General features: G+C 40.7%; 1 protein-coding gene across 1 annotated transcript; it reads left to right on the top strand.

The window, feature by feature from the left end:
• Positions 1 to 4,311: 4,311 nt before the first annotated feature.
• Positions 4,312 to 11,240, top strand: LOC128377170 (NLR family CARD domain-containing protein 3-like). The gene is made up of 7 exons (XM_053337080.1): positions 4,312 to 4,439; positions 5,565 to 5,800; positions 5,927 to 7,757; positions 8,816 to 8,986; positions 9,811 to 9,984; positions 10,729 to 10,914; positions 11,199 to 11,240. Exons 1-7 carry the CDS (start codon positions 4,312 to 4,314, stop codon positions 11,206 to 11,208), a joined length of 2,736 nt encoding a protein of 911 aa, XP_053193055.1. The 3' UTR covers positions 11,209 to 11,240.
• The last annotated feature ends 1,802 nt before the right edge of the window (positions 11,241 to 13,042 follow it).

Raw genomic sequence — 13,042 nt, 5'->3', positions numbered from 1 at the left:
AGTTCATGATGATATAGAACAAAGAAAAACAGCTAATTATTACATATGAGAAGCTGGAAGCAGAAAATGCTGGATACTATAAATCCTAAAACGATTAAAAACAAATCCCATGAAAATAGATTTTTCTTGAGTAGGAACAGAATGGAGGATTCCTGCACAACTTAGTAACATAGGATAACTCTATTAACTTTATTTTCCTCCTATCTTTAAAAACAGTTCTCAGATATGTAGTAAGAAGTCATTTCCTCAAACTGCTGGGAAATGTCTTTAGCAACTGTGGCTGAAAGAAGAGGAAGTAGTGCTTCTGTTTGGGGGGGGGGTGTGTTTCTGGCTGCAGGACAGTGTGTGTGTGTGTGTGTGTGTGTGAAAGAGAGAGGGAGAGAGAGTTAGAGCGAGGGGGGGGGGGAGAGGGGGGGGAGTTAGAGAGAGAGTTAGAGAGAGGGGGGGGGAGAGAGAGTTAGAGGGAGTTAGAGAGAGAGAGTTAGAGGGAGTTAGAGAGAGAGAGAGTTAGAGGGAGTTAGAGAGAGAGAGAGTTAGAGGGAGTTAGAGAGAGAGAGAGAGAGAGAGAGTTAGAGGGAGTTAGAGAGAGAGAGAGTTAGAGGGAGTTAGAGAGAGAGAGAGAGAGAGAGAGAGAGAGGGGAGGGGGGGAGAGAGAGAGAGAGAGAGGGAGGGAGTTAGAGAGGGGGGAGAGAGAGACAGAGAGAGAGTTAGAGAGGGGGGAGAGAAAGGTGGGGGGAGAGAGAGAGAGAGAGTTAGAGAGAGAGAGAGGGAGGGAGTTAGAGAGGGGGGGAGAGAGAGACAGAGAGAGAGTTAGAGAGGGGGGGAGAGAAAGGTGGGGGGAGAGAGAGAGAGAGTTAGAGAGAGAGAGAGAGAGACTGAATCAATAAAAACTACACTTACATTGTTCATTAACATGTTTTTAATCGTTTTAAAAACAATAATGGAGTTTTTTGGCACACAGGAAAAAGCTAAAAACACTTGTTAGTACTGTAGCTTCTATTCATTGTTAGTTTTGCTCTTTTCATGGGATTTGTTGACAGTAACAAACTTTAATGCAGGGGTGTCAAACATGCGGCCCGGGGGCCAGAACTGGGCCGCCAAGGGGTCCAAGCCGGCCCACTTTCCTTCCTGTCTTTTTTCCTCCCTTCCTTCCTTCCTGCCTTTCTTTCTTTCTTTCTTTTTTCCTTCTTTCCTTCATTTGTTCCTTCCTCCCACCATTTCTTCCTTCCTTCCATCTGTCCTTCCTTCCTCCCTTTCTTTCTTTTTTTCTTCTTTCCTTCCTTTGTTCCTTCCTTCCGTCTTTCCTTCCTGTCTTATTTTCCTTTCTTCCTTTCTTCCTTCCTTTCTTCCTTCCTTTTTTTCTTCCTCCCACCCTTTCTTCCTTCCTTCCTCCCTGTCTTTTTTTCTCCTTCCTTCCTTCCTTCCTTCCTTCCTTCCTTCCTTCCTTCCTTCCTTCCTTCCCTTCTTTCCTTCCATCTTTTTAATGATCCGGCCCACATGAGATCAAATTGGTCTGTATGTGGCCCTTGAATGAGAATGAGTTTGACACCTCTGGTTTAATGCATAAAAGGGTTAGGGTTTTCTTCTGCTGTGTCCTCTGTCTCTTCAGACTAGTTTTTACTCTAGAGGAGATTGTGACACTTTACTGGCTCCACTGGGACCATTAAACTGTAACTGGTGTTTAATGTGCTTCTTGTTCTCTGTATGTATGTTTCAGAGGCCAGTGTTGCTGGCAATGCCTTGGTGTGTTTGATATGGAGTGTATTTTGTTTAATACAGGTCAATTAAAAGATAGTTTTCAAGCATCTTGTTGCTTTTGCTTATTTTTATTTTGCTCAGATGTGTTTGGGGGAAATGTGTTAGGTCAACATATTCACCTACTGTTCAGCCTTGAACAAACAGTTTGCAGATGCATATTAAACACACACATGCGCACACAAGCAGGTGATTTCACACAAGCACAGACTTGCGACATCCAGTAAAGACGAAGCGGGGAGAAGCCAACAGGAAGTGCATTCATTCAGTCAACAGAACAGAAGAGGGAAATAGCGAGTCCGAGGCAGGTGAGTGTTAGATTAAAGACTGAAAGGACTATTCCTGCAAATGTTTCAAGTCCAGATGTTTTGAAAGTGAGAGGTGGGCCTCCTCAGAGGGGCCCAAACACTTTCAGCGGAGGCTCTGAATGGAAGTAAAACAAATATTGCATTACTGTAGCTATTACATTAGTTATCAAAAGGAGGTTGTTTAGAATAACCTAAATATTTGATTTCGTTAAAGAGATAGTTCAGTGATGAAGACATTTGGTTGAGATTTTTACTGTTTTCCCCACTTTATCAGAGTCAGAAACTAATAAATGCCTTCAGACAGATTTTGTTATTCTGTTAGGTGTCAGAGAACAATCCAATCAAGCAATTTGTTAGACCCACCAAAACAATGCAGTATATCTACTTGATGGGACTTTAACTGGCTAACTTTGTTCAGATATCAACACTTTGATAGTGTTTATATCTTAATACATTGTTCCCTTTTTTCACTTCCTGGTTTCTGTGTCCTCACAGCAATGTCATGTGACACACCGGTTCAGTTACAATAGAAAGACGTCACAGTTAAGAGGCACAGTGATGTTTATGTGAAGACTGTTTGTTAGATTTAAACCAGAGTGAAAGTTTCTCTTTGTGATGACTAGAAAACACACATGGTTGAGTTAAAGTCATGTAAACTAATAAGAAGCTGCTAATGTGAGAGGCAGGGCTGGATTTATTATAGTGTGTGTGTGTGTGTGTCTTCAGTGTTACTGGTTTTCCTCTCTCCAGAAGATGAAGGATTCAGAGGAAGAGGAGGACGGAGCAGAGTCTGTAATATCCAGCTGTCTGTCTATGAAGAGCGACCGGTCTAAAGGTCGTGTTCTAGACTTCAGTGATGAACCTGGACCCTCAGACACAAAGTAAGAGACTGTTTCTACTGTAAACTCACCTGAAGATGATTCAGTAAGATTTGATTTCATAGAACAAACACTATGAAAAATAATTGCATCCCCCCAAGAAACTATAAATAAAAAAATCTGTTTGATGCAGCCTCCCTTCCATTTAATGCAAACATAAGAACAAGAACCATGACAGACAAGAGAGATGCACCGTTTCAAAGCAAAACATATTTATTCAACATAATAGTAAGGATAACTCAGAAAACACAATAACATGATGTGTGAGAGTCAGTAAGATCAGTGGTGTATGTAGGATCTGCATGCATGGTAAGTATGTTGTGTGTGGGTGTTGTACGGTCAGGTGCATAGGCAGTTTCACGGAGCCGTGCTTTGACGACCCCGCCCATGTTGAGTAGGTACTTCTTTGTAATGGAAAAGGTCGTTCCTGGAACCGTACCGAGTCGAGTCGACCTTTTCCATTACAAAAATGTCCTCCTCAACGTGGGCGGGGTTGTCATAGCACAGCTCCGCGAAACTGCTGTGACTTCGTCTCATACACAACACAAACACATAAACAATAGAGGACATGAAGGCAATGGTGCTGTATGTGTCTTTCAGTCACACACAAAGCAAGAGAAGAGAAACCAATCTCTGTAGCGCTGTTGTTGGGATTTAAAAATGGCGGGTTTGAGTCTTGTGTGGGACGCGTGGGACGGCTCATGACTCTTCCAGCGACAACTCTTCTGACCGATCGGCGGCCAGTAATCTGTTGACGTCACATTTTAGTATCAGCTCGGCTCGCTTGGAACCTCAGCAGAGCAGGTACTAAAAATGTACCAGTTACCAGGTACTATCCCTGACAGAAACTTTAAAAAAAAAACGAGTCGAGTAGTGCTGGAACTGTATAGTGGAAAAGTGCCATGCTGCTGCGTCACCCGGAGAGACAGGCATCTGTCTGCAAGGAGAGGGAGGGAGACCGTTTAGTAAACCAGATCACCGGGCCCAGGTTATTTCAGTTATCAGATTGCCAGGCTGGCCCAACCCACTGCCAACCGTGCTGCCAACCAGCAACCCACTCCAGACCCCACCGCACCAGCAGGGGTCGCCACAGTCCTCACAGTCATGTTACGTGACACTGTTAAAATAGAGATAAGTCACAGAAGAACCACTGATGTTTATGTGAAGTCTGTTGGATTGAAACCAGAGTGAAAGTTTCTCTTTGACTAGAAAACACACATGGTTGTAGTTAAAGTCATGTAAACTAATAAGAAGCTGCTAACTTGAGAGGCAGGACTGGATTTATTATACTATGTGTGTGTGTGTGTGTGTGTGTGTGTGTGTGTGTGTGTGTGTCCAGTGTTACTGGTTTACCTCTCAGACTCCAGAAGATGAAGGGAGAGGAGGACGAGGAGGATGGAGCAGAGTCTCTAATATCCAGCTGTCCGTCTATGAAGAGCGACCGGTCTAAAGGTCGTGTTCTAGACTTCAGTGATGAACCTGGACCCTCAGACACAAAGTAAGAGACTGTTTCTACTGTAAACTGACCTGAAGATGATTCAGTGAGATGTGATTTCACAGAACAAACACTATGAAAAATAATTGCATCCTCCCAAGAAAATGTAAATAAAAAAGTCTGTTTGATGCAGCCTCCCTTCCATTTAATGCAAACATAAGAACAAGAACCATGACAGACAAGAGAGATGCACCGTTTCAAAGCAAAACATATTTATTTTACCTGAAGATGATTCAGTGAGATGTGATTTCACAGAACAAACACTATGAATAATAATTGCAGCTACTAAAGAAAATGTAAATAAAGTCAGTTTGATGCTTCCTCCCTTCTACTGGAGTCAAACATAAGAACATAATCTTATTTATAAAAAGCACAAAACAAGTTTGAGTTCAAACACAATCTGTAAAAACAAACAGCTGTTTAAATACAGGCTGTCTTTAAGTCCTCTTTTTTAGTATTAATGTTAATTAAGGATTATATAAACACTTAATAAATGGTTTATGATACACTGTTGTGTAGTTTCAAGCAGATATGAGGATATTTTAAATGTTTATTAATGTACCGTATTTGTCAGTAAATATAACTTATTCTATAAAGATATATTTAATGCAATTATGTGTATTTTACTGTCATTCCTGCTATCTACTTACAACTGAATTGTGTAGTGACCTTTAATGACTCACAATAGCTTAAAGGAGGCATGTGGAGGTTTCTTGTTAACAAAGAAAAGTCATGTTAGCATTGACGTAATTACAAAATCCATTATGTGGTTTAACGAATGTGTTGAATCAATTTCCTCCTAATGAAGGAACATTTGCAAAGTCAGTTGCCAACATAGTTTTTTATATCCTGCATTGTTTACACTCATGTTTACTATCTTGCAGTTTTCTCCATCTCTGCCTTTTCTGGTGAAATTTTCTGTTTATTACTTTTGAATTCTTGTAATTCTAAAATATATCATTTTATTTTAAACTACATATGCTGAAGCTCAGACTCTGAAGAACGGAGTAACAGTCCAAATACTGAGTTTGGACTGTTTATGTGGAGAAAGATCTGCATTCAACTTGTGTGCTGTTGGTTGGCCTCCACTAATGTAATGTGTCATAAATACTGTGTTCATGTCCACAGAGAGAGGAAGAGGAGGGCTGTTTCTGTGGATGAGCGGCTGTCCTGCTGTTCTTTGTGTCAGGACGTCCTGAAGGATCCAGTCTCTACCAGCTGTGGACACTGGTTCTGTAGACAGTGCATCACCTCATACTGGGACCAGTCTGATTCATCAGGAGACTCCTCCTGTCCCCAGTGTGCAGAAAGATCCAGAACCAGACCTGGACTGCAGACAGACAGCCAGACCAGCACTGTACAAAGTAAGACTGAAGATCTGTCTGCTGATGTCATCATCTCTGAAAACAGGAATCTACCGCCTCTATCCTACTGAACATTAACAGTCAGACATATTTCTTTTAAATTATACTTTCATTTTTCTCTTTCAGCAGAAAGTGGTCTGCAGGAGGTTTTAGATGAACATCAGATCAGTCTGAGCAGCACATGTGAATGTGTAACTCAAGGAACTGATGAAGGAGGAAGTGAAATCCCTCTCAAAAGGATCTTCACTGAGGTCCACATCACAGAGGGACAGAGTGAAGAGGTTAATACCCAACATGAGGTGAGGCAGCTTGAAACAGCTCCCAAGATGGAGACCTTCCATGACACACCAATCAAGTGTCAGGACATCTTTAAAGTCTTACCGGACCAACAGAAACACATCAGAGTTGTTCTGATGAATGGCGTCGCTGGCGTTGGAAAAACCTTCTTAGTGCAGAAGTTCACTCTGGACTGGGCACAGCGCTTCAAAAACCAAGATATCAGTCTGCTGATTCAGTTCTCGTTCAGGGCGCTGAACTTGATCAAAGATAAGCAGTACAGTCTGATCATGCTGATCCATGTTTTCTATCCAACATTACAGAAGCTCACAGCAGAGATGCTCGCTGTCTGTAAAGTGTTGTTCATCTTTGATGGTCTGGATGAAAGCAGACTTTCACTGGATTTTAACAACAGTGAGGTCGTGTCTGATGTCACACAGAAGTCATCAGTCAGCGTGCTGTTGACAAACCTCTTCATGGGGAAGCTGCTTCCATCAGCTCTCATCTGGATAACTTCCAGACCTGCAGCAGCCAATCAGATCCCTCCTTCATGTGTGGACAGGGTAACAGAAGTACGAGGCTTCACTGATGACCAGAAGGAGGAGTACTTCAGGAGGAGATTCAGTGATGAAGAGCAGTCCAGCAGAATCATCTCACACATCAAGACATCCAGGAGCCTCCACATCATGTGTCACATCCCAGTCTTCTGCTGGATCACTGCTACAGTTCTGGACCACATGTTGACTCCAGACCAGAGAGGAGAGCTGCCCAAGACCCTGACTGACATGTACTCATACTTCCTGTTGATTCAGACAAAGAGGAAGAAGAACAAGTATGATGAGGGACATGAGACGAGTCAACAGGAGCTGACGGAGGCTGACAGGAAACTTCTTTTGAAGCTGGGGATGCTGGCGTTTGAACAACTGGAGAAAGGAAACATCCTGTTTTACCAAGAAGACCTGGAGCAGTGTGGTCTTGATGTCACAGAGGCCTCGGTGTTATCAGGATTTTGTACACAGATCTTCAAAAGAGAGAGTGTGAACTTCCTGGAAACAGTCTACAGCTTTGTTCATCTGAGTGTTCAGGAGTTTCTGGCTGCAGTCTACATGCACCACTGTTACACCAGCAGGAAGACAAAGGTACTGAAGGACTTCCTGGGAAAAGACTACAAACACAAGTTTCCTGCCAGTGTCAGAAACAATGATAGCCATGGCCCATCTTTGGATGTCTTCCTAAAGAGTGCCATGAAGAAATCTCTCCTAAGTAAAAATGGCCACCTGGACCTGTTTGTCCGTTTTCTTCATGGCCTCTCTCTGGAGGCCAACCAGAGTCTCCTAGGAGACCTGCTGGGTCAGACAGAGAACAGTCCAGAAACCATCCAGAGAGTCATCACCAACCTGAAGGAGATGAACAGTGATGATATCTCTCCTGACAGAAGCATCAACATCTTCCACTGTCTGATGGAGATGAACGACCGCTCAGTACATCAGGAGATCCAAGAGTTCCTGAAGTCAGAGAACAGATCAAAGAAGAAACTCTCTAAGATCCACTGCTCAGCTCTGGCCTACATGCTGCAGATGTCAGAGGAGGTTCTGGATGAGTTGAACCTGAAGAAGTACAACACATCAGTTGAGGGACGACAGAGACTGATCCCAGTTGTTAGGAACTGTAGAAGTGCTGAGTAAGTTCAGATGTGAATAGCATTATAAATCATTGCAGATTAGACGTTTAGTACTTGTACTAGTACTAGTATATGTTTATTTGTCAAAGGTCGTGCACAATTGACATTAATCTCAAAGAGAAACGATGGATTGCACCAGAATATAGCCATTGGCTAATTTCCATCTGCAGTCCCTGTAACAGTCAGACACAAGAACTATAAACACTAGAGAGGGTAGACAGATGTAAGTACAACAGGTAGGGCAGGGTCGGTAGATAGACACATGCACATTACACATCAGGAAGGGTATGAAAACATTGATTGGTGGACACAAACATCAAGATAAAACAGCAATGACAAAAGACAGTCAATACGACAGCAGCTAAAACATATAATAACGCTGATAAAAAGTTCCAAACCATACACTCCAACATCACCATAAGTCTGACCAAGCAAGTATGCACATGAGGTCCTCATCTTGGCCGGCTATGACAGATTAGTAGATCACCTGCAAAACGCAGACAAACGAAATGCGCAATCTATTGCACTGTGCACGCAATTTAGTACGCTTTATTTAGGATCTTAGTAAACCAGGCCCCAAGAGTAATTTATTTTCATTCTCTCTTGCAAATCCCATTTGTCATATCCATCTCCTTCATCCCCTCCTTGTTAAAAAATCCCAAATAAATTTGAATGAATTATTATTTCATTCAACTACAGTGAGATCCATTTACCTGAACTGGGAGTGTTCTGGTAGCTTACTGGTTAAAACACATCTGTGGTTTGATTCTGGAAACAGACCTTTGTTACATATTATTCTCTGACTCTCTCTCCTCTTGTTTCATGTTATCGCTCAACTGTTTCTTTCCAATAAAAGAATAAATTGCCCCAGAAAAAAATTGATATTAACAATAATAATAATAATAATAATAATAATAAATATATATATATAAAATAAAGAGCAATGTGAAGAGCAAATGTTAATCAAAATAAAAAACAGACTGTTTTGTCATGAAATACATCAATTAAATATAAAGTGTCTTCTTTAATGACATGTCTTAATTTTTGTGTCATTACAGACTTTCTTGTTGTGGACTCTCTGAGACTCACTGTGAAGTTGTGGCCTCAGCTCTGAAGTCCAACCCTCACCTGACAGATCTGGACCTGAGCAACAACTACCTGTCTGATTCAGGTGTGAAGCATCTGTCTACTGGACTGGAGAGTCCAAACTGTAGACTGAAGACTCTGAGGTCAGTTCACTGGTTGTAACTTTCGTAGTTTCGCTATGCTCTGTTCAATTCCTTCACTGAAGTTTAAAATGTTTGGTTTATACATTTTCATGATATACCTGAGCACAAATCTGTAGAATTTATTTTTTGTGTTCAAATGACTTCCAGAGTTTAAACTCATATGAAGCTTCAACAGTCTGAGTTACACATATCAAGTTGGTATCTTCGTGTTTCTTCATTGTTTCCTTTCTGAGCTGCAATGGGGGGATCAAAACTCAAAGAGAGAATTACTACTAAATATTATGTAACTTTGAGTCAGACAAATCAAGAGTAAGACTACCAGCCTGTCAAAGCCTCATATTAGCTTGAATTGAATTTATGAAGTAATTTACTACAGTGTAGTTGTGTTAGGAAGAGACCACAGTCAGTATGGGAAAGACAAATGATTACTGCCACTGATATAATCTTTTAATTACTCACTACTAAGCTACAAATATAGGAAGAAGGATGTCATGCAATAAATAATGTTTTTTCGTCCAACATGTATGTTTCAGATTGATCCTCTAAATACATATCTGTCTTTTTATGCTGAGTTCAGCGGCATTTTATGAATCCTTGTTGACAAGAATATGTGTCTGATTGCAATAGCGACATTTAGATGATGTCTGTACAAGGCTGATATTATGATGATCCATAATAACACAAAGTCACTCTATTAATTTTAGAGTAAAGCTCATTGTTTAGTATATAGTGTTGTTGAACTACACCTTTAAAATCTGAATACATCTGATTGCATTATAAATATATTTTAATCTGCTTTTTTCTGCTTTTTTTCCTTTATTAAGAATGAGAGACTGCAGTTTGTCAGAGATCAGCTTTGCTTCTCTTGCCTCAGCTCTGAAGGACAACCCCTCCCATCTGAGAGTGCTGGATCTGAGTGACAACAACCTGCAGGATTCAGACATGAAGCAGCTGGGTGATTTTCTGGAGAGTCCACATTGTAGAATGGAGACTCTGAGGTCAGATATAATTTTCTTTACTTCTGTGCTGAGATTTGACAGTTGTGGTGATGCTTGTGGTGATGATGTGTCGAATTTCAAGTTAGTTGGAGTTAGTGTGAGGTGCGTGGCCTTTGAAAAATAGATTTCTTTTTAGCATTAATTATAGCACCACCATCTGGCTGATTGGTCTCATATTTATTGAGAACCTGCTGCACATGATTATGAGTAATAATCATAATAGCAAAAAGCAAAACCATGTTTGTAGCTCATTCCAGCTCACAGGATTTTTTGCGTTTTTGACAGGACAATAATAATTAAGGCTGCAACGGACCCTTGCACCCCCACGCATGTCGGGCTGTGATGCAGTCGAAGGGCTCACATGGCAGGCATGTAGAAATCTGTAGCCCTTTGCACTTGTCAAACATTGCATGAAGGGGTGAAACAACACTGAACACCATGTGACTGTCATGTAATTCGGAGGATGTTTGTCATGTGAGTCTGACGTGGTGCTAGGACAAAGACAAGACAATATTAAAGCGTAGATGGGACTCTTCAACCATGACAAATTTGGTGTAGATTGGAACATGTCTATTCAGGTTACAGTACCTTTTTGCTTCATGGCTAAACATCAAAGTTTGGCATGGTGTCCTGTTAAGGGTGTTTGCTGACTGTATCTCCCTGACCCTGAATAGAATATGAACACTGAATGATTTCACGCATGCACTTTGTCTTCCAAAGTGACATTTTTTTTTTTTTTTACAGATTGAAGGACTGCAGGTTGTCAAAGATCAGTTGTGCCTTTCTGGTCTCAGCACTGAAGTCCAACCCCTCCCATCTGAGAGGGTTGAATCTGAGAGGAAACAACCTACAGGATTCAGATGTAAAGCTGCTACATGATCTTAAGAAGAGTCCAAACTGTAGACTGGAGACTCTGAAACTTGGGAGGAGGTCTGTGCTGTTTTTTTTAACATTATTGTATTAAAGATCCAGTATTTCCTGGTGAAGCTTCAACTTTCTCAGTGCTGCTTCCCTCAATGAAGCTGTGAGAGGAGAATGGTGACAGGCTTCGGGATTGGACAGAAAGACAGAGAGAGAGAGAGAGAACAGTCAGCCAATCAGATCAGCCAGAAGCTTGTTGTAATCATGTGTTTGATACTGGATGTGACAACTGATAAAGTGCGTCTCACTAAACACTGATTTATGACCTCTATTGTCTCTTCTTCTCTCATCAGCTGGTGGTAATGACCTCTGTCAGAGTGTGAGTGAACATCCAGGAATGTGTGTCTAGAGAGGATCAGCTGTATCCTGATGATCCATCTTGACCTGGATTTTGTCATACAAACTGAACTGTTCTGTGTTGTTGAAGTCAACACTTCATGCTTTTATTATATAGCAAGAACACTTGGGAAAGCAAAGGTTGAGACTCAGTGATGCTTGGGAGTCAATTGGTATGGTCGTCAGCCCGAAGACCGGAATTCTGGCTTACACTATGAGGCCCCCCTAGCACAAGGCGTGTCCCCAGAATAGATTTGTCTCTGCTGGGCTCATTTCTATGTTGGATCCTTCTGTCACAAAAGAGAGCAGAGTGGACTCAAAAACAAGAGACCACAAACAGAGCTGCAGAAAAAAGTTTTAATTCCAGGCTAAAATAAAACTAGAAAAGAACTCACAAAGACTGACAAGACTCAACAGAGGATCCAACAAAGACTGAACAGAAAGCCGAGACTTCAATACTAACTGTCCTAATGAGGGAATGAGGAACAGGTGACACAACACAAGGGCAGGGTGGGAGCTGATTGGCTGAAAGGACACTACCAGGACACGCCATCTAAATGTTTGGTTATACTTTATTTTAAATATCCATTATTCTCATAATATCTTATTCACTTCTTTAGAGATTTACATTTCCATCTAAGTTCACACATATTCATCAGTAATTTATTATTGGAAACTTTATTCTCATGTTTGTCGAATTGTTAGTTTTTCTGTAGATACAAATGTTTGCATGTTTGGCTGACCTGAGGACTGATCTAGAAAGCAGGTTTAACAAACTCTGACTCTAACCCTTCGATGATGTGCGCTTGTAAAGGCGTTGAGGTTAAAATACAGATTTAAAATATTAAGATATCTATTTTTATCTTAGCTCAACAACAGATTTAAAATGTTAAGATATCTATTTTTATCTTAGCTCAACAACATTCAGTGATTTTATTTCAGCTACTTCAACAAATGTAATACATTTAAACATTGTCACTGAATTATTTATTATTTTATTTTTTTCTCATACCATTCTTTCTTTATTTTTATACATTCTTTACTATTTTTATTCTTTTTATATATATTTTCATACATGTGTATATCATAATAATATTTTAATACTATAGGTTTTATATTAAGATACATACATGTTTAAGGGGAGGAAGGGAGGGGGGAAAAAGAAGGGTATTGATGTTAAGTTGGTTTAAAAGTGTATGATTTTATTATATCTTTTTTTTAATCTACAGCAACTACTCGCAATGACATTACTTTATGCAATGCTCTGAAAAAATAAAAAACAGGAAATGCTGTTAAAATATATTGACTGTCAGCTGTCTTGTGTGCACAGTCACAGTGTTATAACAGAAGGACATGCAGAGGTTTTATTCTGAGCTGAAGCTTAATTCACATTGTGTAATATTTGAATTTAACTCGGTTAACTGGCAAAACAGACAGACAGGAATTAGCCAATCGCAAAAAAGTAGCTCAGTTTGTGCCTAGCGACAGGTTGCTAAGGTCAGCTAAGGCCATATGGTTGCTAAGGGCAGCTAAGGCCCTACGGTTGCTACGGCGATGTGTGAGAATCTGCTAGGAAATTCTCAAAATACCCCCAGAATTGGGCTTCTGACAAGGTCCTGAACAATTGCAAACTGTGAGAAAACTGTAACTCCTGTCCAAAAACCAAGACCAGACACCAGACACTGTGAGAGACACAGAAGCTGGCAGATTCTGACAGTGTTTATTTTATTCAAATATTCCTTAAAATGGGTGAGTAAGCTCAGTGCGAAGACAGAGTGAGATTCTTTTGGGAAAAGAAGAC

Source organism: Scomber japonicus, chromosome 17, assembly GCF_027409825.1.
Source record: "Scomber japonicus isolate fScoJap1 chromosome 17, fScoJap1.pri, whole genome shotgun sequence".
Taxonomy (NCBI): Eukaryota; Metazoa; Chordata; class Actinopteri; order Scombriformes; family Scombridae; genus Scomber; species Scomber japonicus.
This window is presented reverse-complemented; position numbering and strand designations above follow the sequence as displayed.